Source organism: Sorex araneus, chromosome 1 (genome assembly GCF_027595985.1).
Source record: "Sorex araneus isolate mSorAra2 chromosome 1, mSorAra2.pri, whole genome shotgun sequence".
In the NCBI taxonomy this organism is placed as follows: Eukaryota; Metazoa; Chordata; class Mammalia; order Eulipotyphla; family Soricidae; genus Sorex; species Sorex araneus.
In genome coordinates this window covers 300,226,710-300,247,523 of record NC_073302.1, presented here as the reverse complement: position 1 = coordinate 300,247,523, position 20,814 = coordinate 300,226,710, and the positions used below count along the sequence as shown (strand labels likewise).

The 20,814-nt window shown below is 53.6% G+C and overlaps 1 protein-coding gene across 1 annotated transcript in view; it reads left to right on the top strand.

Moving 5' to 3' along the window:
• The window catches only part of MTMR9 (myotubularin related protein 9), a 36,113-nt gene extending 24,399 nt beyond the window's left edge, over positions 1-11,714 (top strand). The window contains exons 9-10 of the mRNA XM_004614702.2: positions 3,540-3,691; positions 6,615-11,714. Of these exons, the coding sequence (XP_004614759.1) occupies positions 3,540-3,691; positions 6,615-6,778 (316 nt within the window). The 3' untranslated portion in view covers positions 6,779-11,714. The remainder of the gene's footprint in view (positions 1-3,539; positions 3,692-6,614) is intronic.
• Positions 11,715-20,814: the final 9,100 nt, after the last annotated feature.

Below are 20,814 nucleotides of genomic sequence, written 5' to 3'. Positions count from 1 at the left end.
CGCATGCTTTTCAGTGATGTGACACCCACTAACCGAAGCTTTCTCGGTCAGCCTTCCATTCCAGTGGGTGAGCCCATCTCTACGAAAGCTTAGAAGTCCTCGCCTGGGGAGCTGGGGAGCGGGCGGAATGCCAGTCCCCCTAGGCAAACCGTGTCATCGAGATGTTAGCAGCTCTAGACTGAGGCCTGGGGGCAAGTTTGTTCCTGAACTGTGTTAAATGTCCTTTTCTTCCTGCAGCCAATTGGCAGTGTCTCTTCTGTTTTTAGTTTTTTTTTTTTTTCAGCTTTCATATCTAGACCCACAACCTGCTGGAGCGGCACAATGGGGGAATATACCCCCACCAGCCTTGAGCATTTATTTATTTATTTATTTATTTATTTATTTATTTATTTGCTTTTTGGGTCACACCTGGCAATGCACAGGGGTCACTCCTGGCTCATGCACTCAGGAATCACCCCTGGCGGTGCTCAGGAGACCATATGGGATGCTGGGATTCAAACCCGGCTCGGCCGCGTGCAAGACAAACGCCCTACCCGCTGTGCTGCCACTCCAGCCCTGACCATGGGCGATTTGTAATGGACCGTTTTACCCCAAACATACTGACCTTAGCCTCAAGCCCTGGCCACTGTTGGGATGGATACCTGTGTGGCTCCAAGCAGCTCAATTTTCACTTAGGAGTGAAAATATCAGTCACAATCCTTCTTTCTGCATGAAAGCATGTGTAAAACACCCTTATGTATTTGCTCGAGGAGCCCTTTCCTTTGGCCCTGTCTGAAAAAAGGGTTTCTTGTCCTGACTGTGTCTGGATTCCTCCCTCTCTGTCCAAGCTTCTCGCAGTATAATCTTAGTAAAGGCCAGATCACATATATGGCTGCAGTGAACCTGCACGGGGAATGGCAGAGTTCCCCTGCTACAGAGCTTGTGACGGGGGTCCTGGTGCTCTCCCGATCGGAGCTCTCCTGGGACTCATTGCTACGGCCACTACACCTGCTCTTGCCGGAACAGCTCTTCAGACCCCATCCAGACGCTTGATTTTGTCAGAAAGTGGCAAAATGACTCACCACCTCTGGACAGGGCAGGCTGCCGTTAGCCGTGATGTCGAACACCTGCTGGACGCTGTCCAGCAGGCCCTGCTCTGGGTCCAGGGGCGGGCTGAGACCTTGGAGCAACAAACGAGGCTGTTTTGTGACTGGAATAGTTATTTCTGTGTCACCCCCCCCCCCAAAGATATAATGGGTCCACTCATACTGGGGCACAAATTAGATACCATTTATAGGACCTGAAGGGAAATATGTCTGGATACTCGCACTCTTCACGATGAGATAGTTCGAAGTGTTTTTTTTTTTCCTTTTTGGGTCATACCTGGTGATACACAGGGGTTACTCCTGGCTCAGCACTCAGGAATTACTCCTGGCGGTGCTCGGGCGACCATATGGGATATGGGGAATCAAACCCGGGTTGGCCGCGTGCAAGGCAAACGCCCTACCCGCTGTGCTATTGCTCCAGCCCCAGTTGGAGTGTTTAAAGATAAACTCCCAGGAGTTCAGTATGAAAACAGCCCAGTGTATTGCGGGGATGCATTACAGGGCCTCCACCCGAGGTCATGGTGGCAAAGCGTCACTCACACTGTTGGCAGTGCTGCTGCAGCCTTGCTTATCCTGTCCGTTTTATTGACCATAGGGTCCTGCCTCTTTCAGAGAATACTAGCAAATACGGAGGCTATAACATATCAAGCCTAGTATAAGTTTTTGCACTTTGCAAACAGAAAAGCGGGAGGAACTCACAGGCCTTACTCCTGGTTCTGTGCTCAGGGATCACTCCTGGCAGGATTTGGGGACCCTATGGGGTGTGGGGACTCAAACCTGGGTCACCTGCATACGAGGCAAGCACCTTGCCCGCTGGACTGTCTCTCCGGACCCTGCTCTGTGATTTTCTACTTTGTCTCTCCTTCTAATTCAGGTGTTCTCTTTCCTTCTGCTACCATTGATTTATTTTGCTGTTATTGGTCTAGCTATCAGGTAAAGCCAGCGTATAGATCTCAAATCTTTTTCTTTTCCTTTTTTTGGTATAGAAAGTCTCAGGACAGAGTCCCCGCCGAGCACTGCCCTCCTTGTCCCCTACCATGCTGTTAGCCAGCTGCATTTTTGTTTTTCTGTTTCCTGAAAATATTTTCTGATTTCACTAGCGATTCCTTCTTCAGACCATTAGTTATCTAAAAAGCATGTTATTAATTTCACCTATTCATAAATGTTCTGGGTTTCCTTCTGTGACTGATTTCCCTGTTCATTCCTTGGTGGGCCAGGGAGCTTTCTGTGTCATTTCTGTCGTTGAAAACTTGCTGACCCTCTGGCCCCGTGCCTGTCCTGACCTGGCCGCAGGGCTCCTGGGTTCCCTCACGCCTGGACTCCGAGGGTCTTGCCGTGGCCTGGTGGAAGGACTGGCCATGTGGCAACGCGTCTGGACCAGAGCGAAGTCCTTGCTGACCAGAGGGACTCAGCGGGGTCTGTCCCGCCTTTATCTTTCTCAAGTGAGCCCCCACTGGTGCCTCTCCGGCCTGGTCTACGGCTGCGCTTGTGCGTCAGGCGCAGGAGAGCCGACCGGTGCTGTGCTCTTGGCCGGGCGTCTGCGTGGTGTGTGTCTGCTGTGCTGCCCCTCCGAAGCAGGTCTCTCGAGTATTTTTTCTTTTTTTTTTTTTTGCTTTTTGGGTCACACCCCGCAATGCATAGGGGTCACTCCTGGCTCATGCACTCAGGAATCACTCCTGGTGGTGCTCAGGGGACCATATGGGATGCTGGGATTTGAACCCGGGTCGGCCGTGTGCAAGGCAAATGCCCTACCCGCTGTGCTATCACTCCAGCCCCAGGTCTCTCGAGTTTTGAGATTTGGCTCCATCTTCGTTTCCAACAGGCTGTGTATGATTGATGGTCCCTGAAACAACCCAAACAGAGCTCTTTTTCAGTAAGCTCTTCACATGAAAACACAGACTCAGACATCCTCACTTTTGTGTTGAGTAATTTTGAGGAGCTGGACCACACCTGGTGATGCTCCGGGCTTAGTCCTGGCTCCGGGTTGCTCCGGGCTCAGGGGTCGCTTCTGGTGGTGCCAGGGATGGAACCAGACTCAGCCGCCTCTGTGCTCGCTCGCCAGCCCCTTGTCGGGTTTTGATTCATGAGTGAGGCTGAGACCGGCCTCCCCCATGTCCAGCTTCTGCTCTTATCATTCTTGCTGATTGTAAAACCTGTAAAACAGTCTCTGTCTAGTCATTGTGTTTTTGTTTGTGTTGGCGCCACACCTGGCGGTGCTCAGGACTTCCTCCTGGCTTGGCACTCAGGGATCACTCCTGGCGGTGCTCAGGGGCCTCTATGGGGTGCCAGCTTGGCTGCGTGCAGAGCAAACGCCCTTCCCGCTATGCTGTCTGTGTGGTCCCTCTGATGGGTATTTTTATCTTGCAACGTTGTCTAACACGGGGAAGAGACTGTCCCGGCAGATGGAGCCCGTCAGCGCCCCTGACATGCGCGTCCATTTCCTTCCTTGGTCAGATGCAAGCTGAAGCTGCAGCAGAAGACGATGTCTCTGTGGTCCTGGGTCAACCGGCCCAGTGAGCTGAAGAGGTTCACCAACCCGCTGTACGAGGCCAACAACCTGGTCATCTGGCCCTCGGTGGCACCCCAGAGCCTGCAGCTATGGGAAGGTGAGTCTCGTGTCCCTGACGGAGAGCCGACGGTGGGGAGTGGGGGGAGCGGGGTCACCGACTCTGGTGTCTGTCCCGTGAGGCAGCTTCATCTGGTCATCTCCACCGTCCATGTCATGTCGCCAGCAGCTCTCCGGAATATGCGTGTCTGGGAGCTGCGGGCCCCGTGAGTGGCCATCTCATTCCCGGGGTGGCCAGCCCACGTTGCACGTCCCTCCTCGCCTGCTGGCAGGTGTCTCGTCTGTGCCCGCATGCCGTCCCTCGCTTGTCACCCTCACACCCAGCTGACCATGTCGTTGACCCACGGCGCCTCTGCACTGTGCTGCCAGCCTTTGGGGGGACACTCAGCACGTCGGGAGTGCTCACGGCCCCAGAGAGAGGGGACGGGGAGGCCACGTGAGAGCGTCATTGTCGGTGTTGTGAGGCCCCGGGAACGCGCACAGACGGGGCCCAGGCAGGACACGGCCCGGCTCCCGGTCCTGTCTCAGAGCCCGGACGGGCGTCTGACCTGCACTGGCTCTTGTTTGTGAAGCATAAGTTGCTACTAGGTGGAAGCATCGTCTCTGTGAAGCGACTGGGGGCATGGCCCGGGGAGGGGGCGCCCTGTGAGGCAGGAAGCGCCCAGCGCCCTCTCACCTGTGCTCCATGGAGGCCCGTTTGCTGCTATTCTCAGGGGTTGGTCCTATACTGGGTCCTCCGGGCTCGGCACCGCTGGCTGCTTCCTTCGCCGGCAGCCGGGTCCACTCTGACAGGCCTGGCTGCTGCAGACCTGAGCCCCTGCAGCTGCCTCCCCACGGGGGCTTCTGGAACACTCCTTGAAGCCATCCGTCCCAGGGGCCCGCCTGCGTGGGGACAGGCTGTGTTGGGAGCGGGGCCTGAGACTGGCCGGTTCTCCCGATGAGGGACAGGCGGCAGGGGCCTGTGTGACTCTCTGGCCAGGTTCCTGTCACTCCACCCAGTGATCTGGCCACACGCCGCCGCCATCCTCAGCTCAGGGCTCAAGGGACCCTGCTGGGTCCCACCTTCCTGCATCCGCCCCACGCTCTGAATTCTCCACTAGATTCTGACCTTACAGGCTTCTCCGCTGTTTGCATCTATGCCCCGGGGAGCGATCCTTGGATCAGAGAGTAGCCTGCTTATAGAAAGATCAATACCCTACAGCTAGACTGGAAGCCGTGTCTGGTCACCCTTCCCGACTGGGGAGCACTTGGATCTCCACAGAAGGGCGTCTTAGGTCCAGGAGTGTTTCAGAGCATTTACCAGGGGCTGGAGTGATCGTGTAGTGGGGAGGGCACTTCCCTTGCATGCAGCCGAATTGAGTTCGATCCCTGGCATCCCGTATGGTCCCTGAGCACTGCCAGGAGTAATTCCTGAGTGTAGAGAGCCAGAAGGAACCCCTGAGCATCTCTGTGTGACCCCCCAAAAGACCAATCGACCAACCAAACAAAACCAAATAAACACCTTTATGAACTTCTGGGATGTTGACATGTGTGGAAAGCTGCCATTCTTGCTCACATCTCTACACCCTTATTTGGGGATGCTACGGTTAAGCCTGTGTGGGTAGAAAGTATCTCCTTTTAGATTTATAATAAAGGATAATTATTGTTGTTTGGGAAAGTAGCAGTAGCGTATGGATTTGGAAGCTCGCCTCCTAGGTTCCAGAGAAAGGCAGAGAGGGGGGCTGGAGCGATAGCACAGTGGGTAGGGCATTTGCCTTGCATGCGGCTGACTCAAGTTCGATTCCCAGCATCCTATATGGTCCCCCAAATACCACCAGGAGTAGTTCCTGAGTGCAGAGCCAGGAGTAACCCCTGTGCATTGGTGGGTGTGACCCAAAAAGAAAAAAAAATAGAAAGGCAGAGAGTGTGGGAGCAGGGCTTTGAAAGGACAGTGTGTGTGCTTCTGCGTTGCTCCAACTTTGGTTGGTAAAAATGATTCCACGCACGGAGGCCTTATATGTCTGGGTATCACTGTCACTGTATCACTGTTATCCCATTGTTCACCAATTTACTTGAATGGGCGCCAGTAACATCTCCATTCGTTCCAACCCTGAAGCCTCTCCTTACTCGTTTTCCCAATGATTGGCGGCTCTTTTCAGGGTCAGGGAAAAGAGACCTGTCATTGTTACTGTTTATGGTATATTGAATACACCATGGGGGGGTGGGGCTTGCCAGGCTCTTCTGTGTGGGTGGGATACTCCTGGTAGTTTGCCGGACTCTCTAAGAGGCATACATATATATGTGTATATATATATATATATATATATATATATATTTCCCGTTATGATGTGTCGCGCGGCCGCGAATATGTTCACTCATGTGTGAGGCTTGGCCTGTAGGGACAGAAATGTGGATTTCCTTTGTTGTTGTTGTTGTTTGTTTGTTTTTATTTGTTTGTTAGTTTTGGTAACACCCAGTGGTGCTCAGGGGGGTTACTTCTGATTCATACACTCAAGAATTACACCTGGAGGGGCTGGAGTGATAGCACAACAGGTAGGGTGTTTGCCTTGCATGCGACCGACCCGGGTTTGATTCCTAGTATCCCATATGGTCCCCAGGGGTAATTCCTGAGTGCAGGGCCAGGAGTGACCCCTGTGCACCGCTGGGTGTGACCCAAAAAGAAAAAAATTATACCTGGCAGTGCTCGGGGACCTTATGGGATGCTAGGAATCAAACCCGGGTCAGCCACATGCAAGGCAAACACCCTACCTGCTGTGTTGTTGCTCCAGCCCCAGAAATGAGGATTTCTTGGGCTCTGAGTGACTGCATACACTCGGAATACTGCGAAATCCCTAGTTCAGAGGCTCTTAAGCTGTGTGAATGGTGGGGTCGGGGTGGGGACGTTGGCTGCTAACGTGGCGTCTTCTCTGCAGAGGGCTGTTAACCTGTTGTGTGTATCTCTCCCTCTGTGCCTGGTTCCACAGGCGTGTTCCTGCGTTGGAACAGATCCTCCAAGTACCTGGACGAAGCCTATGAAGAAATGGTCAATGTCATCAAGTATAACAAGGAATTACAGGCCAAGGTCAACCTCCTTCGGAGGCAGCTGGCAGAACTGGAGACCGAGGGCGGGGTGGAGGAGACCCCCTGAGCGACCCCACCTCCTCAGGACCTGAGCCCCACCCCCACCCCGTGCCCGTCAGCCCCCTCTTCCCGCGATGGACCCCTCAATACTCATGAGTGAAAGCTGCTGTCATGCGTGTGCGTCTGTGGCCTGGTAGGTACTTCCTGTGCAAGAGGCGGGCAGGAGGCACCGTCACCGAATCCCGGTGGACCAGAGTGACCTGCTTGCCCTGGGCTCACCTGCCTTTCATCAGAAGCTTCTCGAGGCCATTCGGCGTTGGGAGGTGCAGAGCTGCCCAGGAGATGCACGGCCTTGACCGGGAAGGGAGCCGAAACGTTTCAGCCGGACACGGTTTGACAGGTCCCGATCTCTGAGTTTGCCGAGTGGCCTCCCGTCACCTGTGGCACTTAAAATAGCCATCCTCTTTAAACAGCTCTGGACGAACAAAGCAAGCTCGCGCTCGATCTGGTTTGTCAAGAATGGGAATTCTCAGTACTTATTCAAGGTGAATTTTCTTTAGGAGGGCAACGGGGAGAGCCCGCTGGTCCTTACGTTTGAAAGTGAATTTTGTTTAACGGTAGACACTAAAAGAATGTGCAATAGGGGGGTCGAGCGGCTGTTACTGATCCCGCTGGGGCGTTCTTCTCCCGTCCCCGGCTCCGCTCTCAGGCTGCCTACAGGGGCACCCAAGGCTCCCTGGACCCGGCCGGCTGCTGTCCTTTAGGGGAGGTGCTCCTTGGAAAACCTCACCGCCCGGCATGTGTTTTGTTTCTCATTCCTCCTTTAATGTACTTTGAGCGTTTGTTACGGTAAAACTGTCGTGTTGCCTTGAGCCTTGGGGAAAGGTGTCTGGACTCTGCTGACTGGTCTGTCACTGTGGGCCAGAGGGTGACAGTTCGGAGCAAGATGCAGTGCGAAATGTGAAGCTTCGGAAACAAACTCTCGGTGTGGGCTGTGGTGGTGGTGACCCCACTCCCACCATACCACGCTGCTCTCGCCTGTCCCCCCACGCGGCGGCCCCGTGTTCTCTCGGTACGCTTGGCTCCGTAGCCCTGTGGGGCTTCAGGAATCCCTCACATCTGCGTTCCCTCTGCAGCGTGGAAGGCACATGCTTTGCATGTGCTGGGCCCCGCTAGGAGAGATCCCTGAGCACAGAGCCGGGAGTCAGCCCTGGGCATCCTCGATTGTGGCCCCAAAGCAGGATTAGCTGTATATGAACATTCCAGCATGAAACGCACCCGGACTGAACATTCCTAGAGCTACACGCCGAACCACAAACTTGCTTTTAACCAGGACTCCAGGGGGCTGGAGCCAGCACTGCCCGGCCCCCTCAACACCCCCAGGTGTGGCTCAAGGGGGACAAACGAAAGAATGAAAGTAAGGAGGCGCTGGCCAAAATCTGTGGTCACTTGGAGGCCTCAGGAGTGGCCAGTTCTTCTCCTGCTGCCCTCCCAGGGCCCCCGAAGCCCTGCCCCAGCCCCTCCCTCCCTCCCCCCTAGAGGCACTCTTATTCTTGGCTGGTTGTGGCCTGGGGGCTGTGGTCTGCACTCGGGCCTGGAGGCCCTCAGCAGAAGGGACAGAGTTGTCTCCCTCTTGAGCGCTGTGTGAAATGCTCTCCTGTGTCTGCCATAGGAATTGCCCCTGTGCATCTCCCCAGGGAGCCACGCCCAGCCTTCTCATGCCGCATCTGTCACGCAGCTGGCCAACCCGTCCCCTTCCTCTTAGACATGGGGAGATCCTTCCCCGGCCACACCAGCCGCTGTGGATGTGGCCCTCCGCAACTCTGATGGGTGGGTGGGTGATCCATGGATCCGTGGGTGGGCCCGGGGATGTGTCCTTGGGCCTGGATACACTGGTCGCCCTGTCTCGGCCTCGTGCTCCCCGGGACTGTCCCTCGCCGCCCAGAGCCAAGGAATACCTGGACAGTGGTGGCCATGCTTCCTTCCCTCGGAGACCGTGCTTGGGGCTGCTTGTTGGGTTTGCGTTTTAACCTTCACCTTGTGCTCGGGGATGGTTGAGGCCTCAGCAATGTCTGCAGGTGGTGGGAACAGGCGTCTGGGGTGGCTGCACACGTGCTGAGGACGGTTTCAGCCCTTCGTGGTGCTGACGCCCGCCAGCTGCTGGCTGGAGAATGCTGTGGTGCGGTGTGCCCTGGGAAAACATTCGGGGACGTGAGGAGAGGGGCCTCGGACTCAGTCAGTGATGGTCTAGGGACGGAGAGCCAGGCTTCTGTGTGCTGAGCACCACCGACAGGGGTGAAGGTACCCCACGAAGACTGAGCACCCGCTGCCCTTCTCTCTCCATGGTACTCAGGTCTCCGGGAGGGGATTCTTAAGAGGCAGAATAACACGGTGGCTCAGACCGAAACGTCAGCCCTTGCCGCTGGCCAGGATTCCTGCATTCACATGGCTCCACATCTGTGCCCTGCAACCACTTTTTTTTTTTTTTTTTAAAGACCTCTTGGTAGTGGAAAGCTTTCATTTTAATTTTATCAAATGGGAAAGAAAGAAGTGAACCGAAATTGTAAAATCCAGTAAGGTTTAAAATAACATATAGGGGGCTGGAGCAATAGCACAGCGGGTAGGGCGTTTGCCTTGCACGCGGCCAACCCGGGTTCTAATCCCAGCTTCCCATATGGTCCCCTGAGCACCGCCAGGGGTAATTCCTGAGTGAAGAGCCAGGAGTAACCCCTGTGCATCGCCAGGTGTGACCCAAAAACCAAAAAAAAAATTAAAAAAATAAAATAACATATAAAGATGTACTGTTTCTCAGAAATAGCATTGGACGAAGCAACATTTTTAAAGTGGCATTTGGGAGAAGGTGGCGAGGTGCCACAGCCCCAGCTAGGGAGCAGAGAGTATCGCTTGGCCGCCCAGGGGCCTGGCTTGGGGGCGAGTCGGTGCTTCCTGGGAGAGTGCCTGAGAGTTTGATCTTGGTTCCGTATTTGTTTTGGGTTGTTTTTTTTTTTTTGGCTTTTTGGGTCACACCCAGCGATGCTCAGGGGTTCCTCCTGGCTCTGCACTCAGGAATCACTCCTGGCGGTGCTCGGGGGACCATATGGGATGCCGAGGATCAAACCTGGGTCGGCCGCGTGCAAGACAAACGCCCTAACCACTGTGCTATCGCTCTGGCCCCTTGGTTCCATATTTGTATCGAGTCAGAACACACACATACACATATACATATACACATATAGCTCAATAGTATGGAAAAGAATTTCCTGTAATCGTTTTTTTTCTTTTTAAAATTGAGGTGGCTTTTTTTTTTAACTTTATTTTTTTATTGAGTCTCAGTGAGATACACAGTTCCTGACTGGGTTTCAGTCATACAGTGTTCCAGCACCCATCCCTCCACCAGTGTATGTTTTCCAGCACTAATGACCCCAATTTCCCTCCCACGCACCCACCCTGCGGTAATTGTTGATTCGAATGAAAGAACAGGAGGAACTTTCATCAGGTGTGGCCCCAAAAAACAAACCAACAAACAGTCCGCCTACAGATGTCACGGGTTTAGGGACTGGCTGTTGCACTCGGCAGGTTCATTTCTGAGTCCGACGGGGAAGTCTCGGTCTGCACACACCAGCCTTCGTGAGTGGGAGCTGCCTAAGGGTGTGCCAGGCCCCCGAGAGCAAGGCACCGCCCGGGCCCTCTGAGGACGAAACAGAGGTGGGTCCAGACTGGAACCCTGCTCCCGGCCCAGACGCTCTGGGACGCTGCGGTGAGCGGGCAGCGGGACCCTCTTGTGCAGGTCTGTGCTTCTCCCAATAGCAAAACGCTTCTGTTCTCACTCTGGCACGTGGCTTTTTACCAGCTCGTAATTTTACGGGACTCACCACCTTGCGGAACCCAAGGTGATCTCTCCATGTTCCCCGCAGGTAGCGGGAAGTGCCCACATCCTCAGAGATCAGTTTTGTCGTTTCAGTTTTCTTGGATGGTCCCACCTTTGCCTTGACCCTGCCTTCACGGTCCAGTGTACGGGCATGGTCCGCTGTGCCAGCGGTATGGGGCGGGGCACGTATGTGCTTTGCATGTCTATCCCGGGCCGCCTTTGTGGCACCACCAAAACCCAACGGAAACCAGTGGCCCCACAGCGCGAAGGCCCTGAGGTGCGAGGCTGGCGCTAGCCCGTCTGCACCCTGACCGAGCTTCCGCCGGGAAGCCCCGCGCCTCTCCCGCACTCCCGAGAGAAGCTGCCTGTGCTTGCTTTCCCGGAAGACGTTGGCACCCACCATCAACGCTCCCTGTCCCGAAAGGCTGTGGCTGCTGAGGCGCCGCTTCGGGTCTCCAGACTGACCCTGTGCAGCTTGTGAGGAAAATGAGTTGTTACAGTGGTGCCTGTGGCCATCTGCCTGAGACGCCTGCTGCCCTCTGGAGATGGCCCTGCTGTGAGCCGGCCACAGCCGCCCGCCCGCCCGCCAACGTCTGGAATCCGCTAGCCCCCGACCCGTCTGCATTAAAGTCCCTTCACAGCGCAGTCCAGGTGGACCTTGTGTTCCTCAGTAGCCTGCCGTTCGGGTCCTACTCTTGATCTGTGTGGATGTGACTGAGTATAAGTGCAGTGTCCACGTCTCACACAATAAACTCGCACTGTGCAGCAAATGTGTCTAATGCTTCGCTAAGGCCGCAGAGAGCTTGCGTGTACGGGTTTCTGTGTTGTGAGCCTGATAATATTTCCCCCTGTGTATAAAATCCCGGGAGGAAGGCTGAACTCCCCTCAGTTTATGGGACATTCGACTATTCCTTTTAGTGTTCTCTCGGTGGTAGGTTCACTTACGTCCCCAGATGAGACTTCTTCATCTTGGCGGGCTTCGTCACGGAACTGAGAGTCTTGTCCAAGGTTTTCTCTTAGTCACAGGTGTGCGTACGCTCTTCTCTCTGCCTCCCCGAACTGGGGGCACAGAGGCTGGTGTCGAATTCCTGTAGAAAATGGTAATAAAATTTGAATATATTGCTGGTAAATGAAACCTATCAGTTGACTTTTTATTTTGCACAAATATTCGTGAAGAAACTCAGCATCTCAACCGCTAGATGGAGTTTGGAAGAATTCGGATCCATGAGGGAAGTTGCCAGATGGTACAGTTGTCCTCGACGGTTCCCCTAATCCATCACACTTTATTATATCTACTCTAATACGTGTGTGTGTATGTGAGTGGGTGTGCGTATGTGTGTCTGTGTGAATGTGTGTGTTTGTGTATGTGTGAGTGTGTGTATGTGTGTGTGTATATGTGTGAGTGGGTAGGGGTGTGTGTGTATGTGTGAGTGGGTAGGTGTATGTGAATGTGTGTGAATGTGTATGTGTGCGTGGGTAGGGGTGTTGTGTGAATGTGAGTGTGTACGTGTGATGTGTATGTGTGAGTGGGTAGGGGTGTGTGTGTGTGAATGTGTGTGTTTGAGTGGTTTTGTATGTGTGGGTGGGTAGGTGTGTGTGAATGTGTGTATATGTGTGAGTGTGTGTGTATATGTGAATGGGTAGCTGTGTGTGTGAGAATGGGTAGGTTATGTGTGTGTGTGAGAGTGGGTAGGTGTATGTGTGTGTGAATGTGTGTTAGTGTGTATGTGTGTATGTGTGTGTGCACACATGACTGTTACTTTGCTGAAACATTCGAGGGGAAGCCTCAACTCAGCGTCTCCGCCTCCAGAGCTGCCGTGTGCACAGACATGCCGTTCCCTCCGGATGCTTGGGCATGAATCGATCAGTGATGGTATCATTAAAAAAAAAAAAAGGTATAGAAAGAATTGATCAGTGAGGGAAGGCTCATCTGAGAGAATGTCTCCTGAAATGAGAGGAGAGGAGGATTTGCCATTGTCCCAGAAATAAGTGGCCTGATTGTCCGCAGCAGCTGCTACTGAAAACACTACTGAAAACTCGGTACGAGGTTACAAGGAAATGTCCATCCTGCCCGAGGTTTTCTAGAAAAGGCTAGTTACAGTGCAGGAAATACGGAGTTTGCAGTGAAGGAAATTGGCTGGTCACTTTATCCACCATCACGACTATTATAGATGAGGCACCCCAAAAATGCTCCACAAGGTCATAATTTTGTCTTAAATTATGGCGCCTTTATTAGCTGGACCAGCCTGGAGGAGAGAGGCAGCCCTAAGTGTAAAAAGCAAGCTTTTTTTTTTTTAAGGGCCAGACTACTTTCTTGGCATTTCACTAAGTCAGCAAGGAAGTTTACTAAAGCCAAACAATGAGGTTAGCTAAACAATCCATTGGTTAATACAGAAACCCAAACTAAAGCAAACAGTAATTCAACAGAAACCAAAAATAAGTAGTCAAACATTCAGTAAAGTAGTCAAACAGTAAAATAGTCAAACAGTCAATAAACTCATCCAACAATAGAGTGATCAAACAATCGATTGATGCGGGAACTGAAACCGGTTAGCTACCTCTTTACTGATCCACTCCCGTCTCAAGGACCAAGCGAATACACATGTTCTGGATGCGAAAGCCAAGAGTAGAGCAATTTGTTTCTTTCTCAAGGGGTCAGTCTTATACAACTACCAATCGCCAAACCCAGTATTGATCCCCCAGCCCAACAAGATCTGCCTTTTTGAGACGTTCCTCGATTTTATGTCATTTAATTCTATAATCATGAGGCACCAGGAAAACAAAATGAGACTGATAACTGATGTGCTTTTTGGGAGGGCAGGAAGGGTCATCCCCAGCAGTGCTCAGGGCTGACTCCTGGCAGGCCTTGGGGGACCACATGGGGTTCCAGAGATTGAACATGGGTCAAACAAACCCATGCTTATTCCTGGGCACCCCATATGGTTCCCCCGAACCCTGCCAGAATGATCCCTGAACACAGCGCCAGGAGTTAGCCCTGAGCACTGCTGGGTGTGGCCCCAAAACAAGAGTGACAATAAAATGGCAAGCATGCAGGATCTGAAAGCAACCCACACAGAAGGTGTGTAAAGAAAATTAGAACTTGACAAGGGTCCTTGAAGAAGAAAAACAAAATAGTACTTAAACTTATCATCCAAGAAAACTTCCCAGAAATTAAGGCCTGAGTAGAACTGGATACTGAGTGTAAGGGCGACACTGAGGCCATGATAGGTGGCAGAAATCAGCTAGGCCTCAGGTTCAGTTATCGGAACTAAAACAATCTTGGTTTCCCAGCAGTGAAACAATGTGCAACTAGCCAACCTGAACCCACCTGGTAAAGTTCCTGGGCCCAGCAAGTGGGCTCAATTAATCAATTCTCACAATGCCCCAGAAATTGCCTTTTGTTAACCCTAAAAAGAATGAGTAGCATATGTCACCATAGACTGCTGGTGGAAACTATTGTTTAACTGCTGCCTGACCACTGTTACCTTAGACACTCGCCAAAACACCTTCGTTCGGTAACTAACTAAGATTTCTTTCCGAAATGGTAAGGCGTGTGCTGCTTATGTAATCAAACCCTATATAAACTGCTTGCTGCCTGAGGTCGGGGTCGCTATCAAGAGACCACTCTGTGGGTGAGACAGTTGACCCCAGTATACTGGAATAAAACTCCTGCTGCTTTTGCATTATCGAGTTTGTGTCTCTCTCCATCTCACTGCTTGGGAACCCAGAATCCCGGGCTTAACATGAGTAGACGAGATCTAGTGGAAATAAAACTGCTGGGCTTTATGAGAGGAAAATCCTCAGCGCCACTACAAGCCCCCGAGGAGCATCAGAGATCTCAACATCCCCCAGAGAGACAATGAGGAGAACAGACAATCCCCTATGCCAGGACGCAGCCAATTGCACTTTGAGATTCAAAACCTTCCCGGAAGTTTCCAGACCTGTCAGAGCTCAGGGGATGCTGGTCAGGAGGCCTGAGAGATCTGTCCAGGGAGGGCCCCATGGCCAAGCAGCCCTGGGAGAGCCAGGGGTCAGGACTCTCTGTGTGACACTCCACCGAGACCAAGACAGAGGTGGACGAGGGCGGAGAATATTAAATCAGAATTATGGGTGAATAATAGGGCCCGAGAGATAGAACAGCAGGTAGGGTGCTGGCCTTGCATATGCCCAGCCAGATTTGATCCCTGGCACCCCAGATGGTACCCCGAACACCGCCGGGTGTGGGCCCAAATTAAAAGATAAGTAAGGGGGAAAGCATTAGCTCAATAACTTAACAAGTGAGAATCTACATTTCCATCTGATAAATGGCTTATGATTACGAGCAAGGGGACCTAATGGCACCTTCTGAGCAGTGTGGCATAGGAGCTCTAGAGAGATCACTGATTCTTCTATATCAGGGTTCGACCTTCTGCACCACACATGGTCCCCAAGAAACCTCAAGGAGTGAGCCCCAAGCACCTGCAGGGTATCAGCCTTCCACCCCCAAACAAACAAAAAAACACCCCCAAAAACCCAGAACCCTTTCTCAGAGGGCACACAAAAGTTGATTCAAAAGATTCAATATCAGATACATCGAGGAAAACGGGCACAGGCAGAAACCTCTCTCCATGATACTGGCTTCAGGAGTGTTTTCAAAGATACAACCCCACTGGAAAAGAAATTAAGGGCAGAAATAAAGAATCGGGACTTTACCAGAACTAACAGCGTCTGCTCTGTGAAAGAAATGAAAAAAAAAAAAATCTAAAACCACAGTGCTGGGTGGGAGAAAGTATTGGCACCTCACACATCAGGCAAGCTATTAAACTCATCCACGAGGCTCAACAACAAAAACAAGGTCCCCCACTCAAAAAAAAAAAAATGGGGAGACCTAGAGAGAACCAGTAGGCGAGCAAGTGAGTGTCCAATCAGCACTCTCATTGCTTCCTTATGTTTTATAGAAAATGCCAATCAAATTGACAGTGAGGTTCTGCCTCACTCTGGCTAGATCCCTCTGCATCAAGAAGTTAGTTCAGTGGGGCTGGAGCAATAGCACAGCGGGTAGAGCACTTGCCTTGCACCAGACCAGCTCGGGTTGAATCCCCGGCACTTGTAAGATCCCTGAGCTCAGAGTCAGGAGGAAGCCCTGAGCAGTGCCGGGCGTGACCCCCCAAACGAAGCTGAAAAGTTTGGAACCAGTCAGTGTTGGCGGAATGCAGAGACAAAGGGTGTCTCATTCACGGTTGGTGGGACCATTGTCCAGATCAGCCTCTATGGAACAGTTTGGGAACCTCGAAAATGACGAGAATTTCCACGTGCCCCAGCAATTCCTTCCAGAACCCTGACACAGTCCTTTGGCAGGGTGTAGGCACCGCTGTGATGGGAGCATACGCTGCCTGGCCGCACCGGGGATCACGCCTCAGCCCTGGGAAAAGATGAAATCCTGCAGCTGGCTGCAACCTGGGTGGCCGTGGAGAGGGTGCTAAGTGAGGTGAGTGAGACCCAACTAGGTGTGCCCTCTCGTGTGTGGCGTTACGGAAGCTGGGGAGAGACTGTCCCTGGTGGAAACAACCCTGAGACAGTCTCAACAGAGCTGAGAACTGAGGGTGCAAAGTTGGAGGGGAGGGGCGCTAGGATGCGGGTGAAGGGACACTAGCCCTGGTGGATGGGGTAACAGACGCATGTAAAACAACATGATACTGTTAAAGTTGGTGGCCCCCAGGGTGGCTTTTGTGAGGCGGGAGGAGAGAGATGATCACTTTCTCCCCATCCGCCTCTGCCACCCCAGGTGGCCATGAGGCCACACCTCGCGTCCGGTCTTCCACTTGGGGAGTTGATCCCCGCCACCCAATTTCTCGGGCAGTCACAGACTCTGGAGTGAGGAACTGCTTTTTGCCAGAAAAGTCAGGTGGGTTCTTGTCTCGCCTTCCAGGAAAAAATTTCAGGAGTAGACGAGCAGTGAAGTCAGAGATTTTATTTGGAGTTTTTTGAAGGTGAGGAGGGAGAGAAAGCGAGTGAGAGAGTAACGCACTCAAGGGAAAATATGGGCTTTCCCAGGGCAGAGAGACCCCTACACACACCCCAGCATTAGAGGTGGACGTGCACCCTCAAGAGGGGAGATGCGGGCGCCACATGTGCCTGGCCATGTGGGCACAAGCAGCACATGGGCTCCGGCAGCATCTGCAAGCCCTCCCTTTGTTCAAGGTGGCTTTTATAGGGTTTTCCCAAGCCACCCCCCACTCGGGGGCTTTCTAGCTAGATAAGAGTCCGTTGCTGGGGTTGTTGCTAAGTGGTAGAGTTGGGAGAAGTCTTTGAAACTCCTTTTCTCGACCTTGTTCCTGTTGGATCTTCTCTGGAGAGTGGGTCTAGCCTTCTCTATCTGGGCTAGCGGAGGGTTAATAGGATTACAGGAAGCAATTGGGGGGCTCTCCAATACTTTCTGCAGGGAGGGGTCATCTCCACAGGGCTGGCTACTGGGGAAGGTCTTATCAGGCCTTGCTTTCTGTGTCCACAGGAGGGCGGGCAGATTTAGGACTTCACTACCTAGACATTTTATTTCTAATTCAGGTGGCTTTATTTCCTACAGTTTTCATTGCCACGGGGCCTTCCCTGTCTATCCTTGCCTACATCGCCATCATAAGCCACTGCAACTCAATAAAAATATATAAATAAATATATATATAAATAAAAATAAAAATGACAAACCATTTCAGGAGCGAGTGAAGGAGGCCTGGTGCTGGCAGACCTGGGTGTGATCCCCGGGACCCCACGTGCCCCCCCCCCCAGTCCTGACAGGTGTGATTCCTGAGCAGTCAGCAGTAACCCTGAGCACTACCGGGTGTGGCCCCCAAATCATAGAAACAAAGGATTTCAAAATCAGGTGTGTCTTGGAAGACTCATAGACATGGGAAAATGTCAGGAGAAAAAGTTGGAAAATGGGCCCTGTCAAAGATGAGTCACATTCCTAGAATCACTCCTTCCCAGCCAGAGAGAGCGCAGGTGGGGCCTTGCAGTCCGTGGCAGGCTGAGAGAAGGCCTCAGATTCCCCTGGCCAATGTCCCTTCCTACAATTTTGGGTTTGTTTTCTTTTCTTTTCTTTTTTTTTGCTTTTTGGCTCTTACCCGGCAATGCTCAGGAATTACTCGTGGTGGTGCTGGAGGACCCTGTGGGATGCCGAGGATTGAACTGGAGTTGGCCGAGTGCAAACACCCTCTCCGTGGACTGTCGGACTGTGGACTGTCGAACTGTTGCTCTTGTCCCCCTTTCCCCCTCCCTTCCTTGCCTCTTTCTGATCCACTGTCCACCATAAAATGCTGCTGAGGCTCACATGAATGCGGAGATAATGGGCAATGCCTAAGGCAAGTGGCCAGTGGAAGGATCTTTAGGACCTTGCATTCTCCCTAACATTCATGCCCCTTGATAAGAAATGCAAAAAGCCCAATTTCCATTAAAAGGGCCACACCACACAACAAACCCTTATCTCTAACTTCCCCCGCTGTCTCTGTAACACAGAGACCCACTGTTCCCATAAAAAACCAAGAAAAGGGCCATAGTTAACTCAGTCCTAGATCAGGTTCCTCCCCACTGGGAAGTGAGTTCTCCTTTCCCTTCTACTTTCTAATACACCTTTCTAACTCTGAGCATTTTTGTCACTCTTCATTTTCATTCTTGAAAATATCAAACCATCAGAGACCTGTCCTCAGAGCTCTGGCATTAAGACCTGTGATTGATCTACAGCCCGAGGTCCCCTGAGCACTGAGCAGGGAGCACCACCAGGACCATACTTTTGTTTGTTTGTTTTTTCTTTTTTCTTTTTGGGTCACACCCAGCGATGCACAGGGGTTACTCCTGGCTCTTGCACTCAGGAATTACTCCTGGTAGTGCTCAGGGGACTACATGGGATGCTGGGAATCGAACCCGGGTCAGCCATGTGCAAGGCAAATGCCCTACCCACTGTGCTATCGCTCTAGCCCCAGGACCATACTTTTTAAAATTTTTGTTTGTTTGTTTTTTCCTTCCAGTTTTGGGCCCACACATGGCAGTGCTCTGGGCTTACTCCTGGCTCTGTGTTCAGGGGTCACTCCTGGTGATGCTCAGAGAGGACCCCAGCAAGCGCACTACCCGATAAAACTATTTTCTTTCTAGTTCCAGGGGCTGGAGAGAAAAAATTCCTGAGTGCAGAGCCAGGTGTGACCCAGAAAAAATAAATAAAATAAAGTATTGTTGTTTAACAACAAAAAAAAACCCCTATTTTCTAGTTCCAAACCATACATTCTTCTTTTGGCTTTTGGGGTCACACCAGTGATGCTCGGGGTTGCTCCTGGTGGTGTTAGGGGGACCCTGTGGGGCTTGGGGACTGAATAGATCGGCTGCAAGGCTAACGGCCTAGCTGTTGTGCTGTTGATGCAGCAGGAGCTGAGATGCAGAGCGTCACTTTAAGTCTCTGCCCATGGAACAGGTCGACAACCAGGAAGTAGAACTGGAGAGTTGGGGGTGGGGGTAGGATTTGGCAGCAGACAAATGGAAGCCCCCAGCCCCATCTCTCTCTGAGCACATGTACTCTGGACTCTCCCCAAACAGGTGTTGCACCAAGACACGGCCCAGTAGAGGCAGCCAGACAGGGCCAGGTACAGGCAGGGCTGATGGCCAGGACAGCTCAGGTGCCCAGGACAGCTCAGGTCCAGGAGGGCTGTGACAAGGTACTGAGCACAGGACCCTCACCCACAGACATGTGGTCATGGCTAGGGAATAGAAAAGCCAGGACTACACGACAGGAACTGCTGGGGGGACAGCTGGGAGGCCCAGAGATGGGGTGGAACACAGGGACCTTGCCCACGCGCCGGGCTGTGGCCACAGAGGGGGAAGGTGCCCACGTGAGAGCAGCTCAGGGATGGGACCTGGCTATCATTCCCAGGTACAGGAGAGGCGTGGACGTCTGGGCAGACCTGAAACTATCCACCCTTACTGTACAATAAATCAGCTTTCAATCTTCCGAGTTTGCAAATCTTTCATACGATTCTCAAGAACCCGCCAGCACAGGAAAAACCTGCCTTCACGCCAACACTATCCCGACAACCCACCCCCCCCACCCCAGATCATACATACATCTGGCCAGCGTGAGCGGCCGGCAAATGCCCTGGCGTTCTCAGGGACAGGCAACTCTGGTTCACGAGATGTGGGACAGATGTCTGGTCCAGAGACCACGCTGAGCGCCGCGCCTCGTGGACAGACGGGCTCAGCCGGCCGCACCTTCGCTGCTGAAAGAGCGTCACACAAACTTGTGCTGGGCAGCTGCTGTCCTCCAGGACAGTCGACTTCTTCGGTCTTAAGTCCAGCCTGGGCGTAGGGTCGGTGCAAGCCCTCCAGGCGGGCGCGACAGGCCGCTGCGAACCCGGGTGCGCGCTGGGCGGGACCAACAGCTCTTGGGCGCTGGCGCGGGAAGGTTCGAATCTGTCTTTCCCGCAGCGGCGGGTAGGCGGAGCGGGCAGAAGCGGCGGGATTTGCAGCGCTGCTTCCGGAGACCACGGGCTCGGGCTCGGGGGCCCCCCCGCACACCAGACGCCCCGACTCCAGATCGGGCTCGCCAGCAGCATCCCTTCCGGGACTGCACGGTGCGCCCGGGGGTCCCCGACGGCCTTTACCTTCTTGGAGGTGGGCGGCGCTCGTGGGCGTCGTGCTCCTGGGCGGTGCTCACGCGGACACGCCCCCCAGGCCTGGCACGTCCCGCGCGCGTTGGTGATTCTTGTCCTCGGAGGGTGCCGCTGGCGCGGGGAGCAAGGCGCAGGGCTCAGGGCCAGGGCACGACCCTGGCGTGCGGGACGGGGCGGGGCGGGGTTGCTATGGCAACAGCCCCCTCCCCAACTCCTGCCCCCCGTGATCCGGTCGAGGGAAGGGATTGGCGCGCCAGGTGCGGGGCGGGCCGGCGGGAGCGCTTAAAGGTTCCGGCGCTGGGCCCCGGGGCCCGCTCGCCGCCTTCCGCCCCGTGCAAGTGCTTCCCGGCCGAATCGGATCGTCTCGTCATCCCCCGGGATCTCGCGCGCGCAGGTCAGTGCCCAGGTGTCCCCGGCGCCCTGGGCCCCGTCCCGCGACCGATCCCCCTGGTGGCCTGACTGTGGGTCGCCCGGCGCCGGCTGGCCTGGACCTCGGGAGCCGCCCACCGCGGGACGTGTGCCCCGGGCGGGCGGGAGCGCGGGGAGGGCGCGGGCACTGCTGACGTGGACACCCCCGCCGGGAGGTCAGCTCGGGGCGCTGCGGGGACG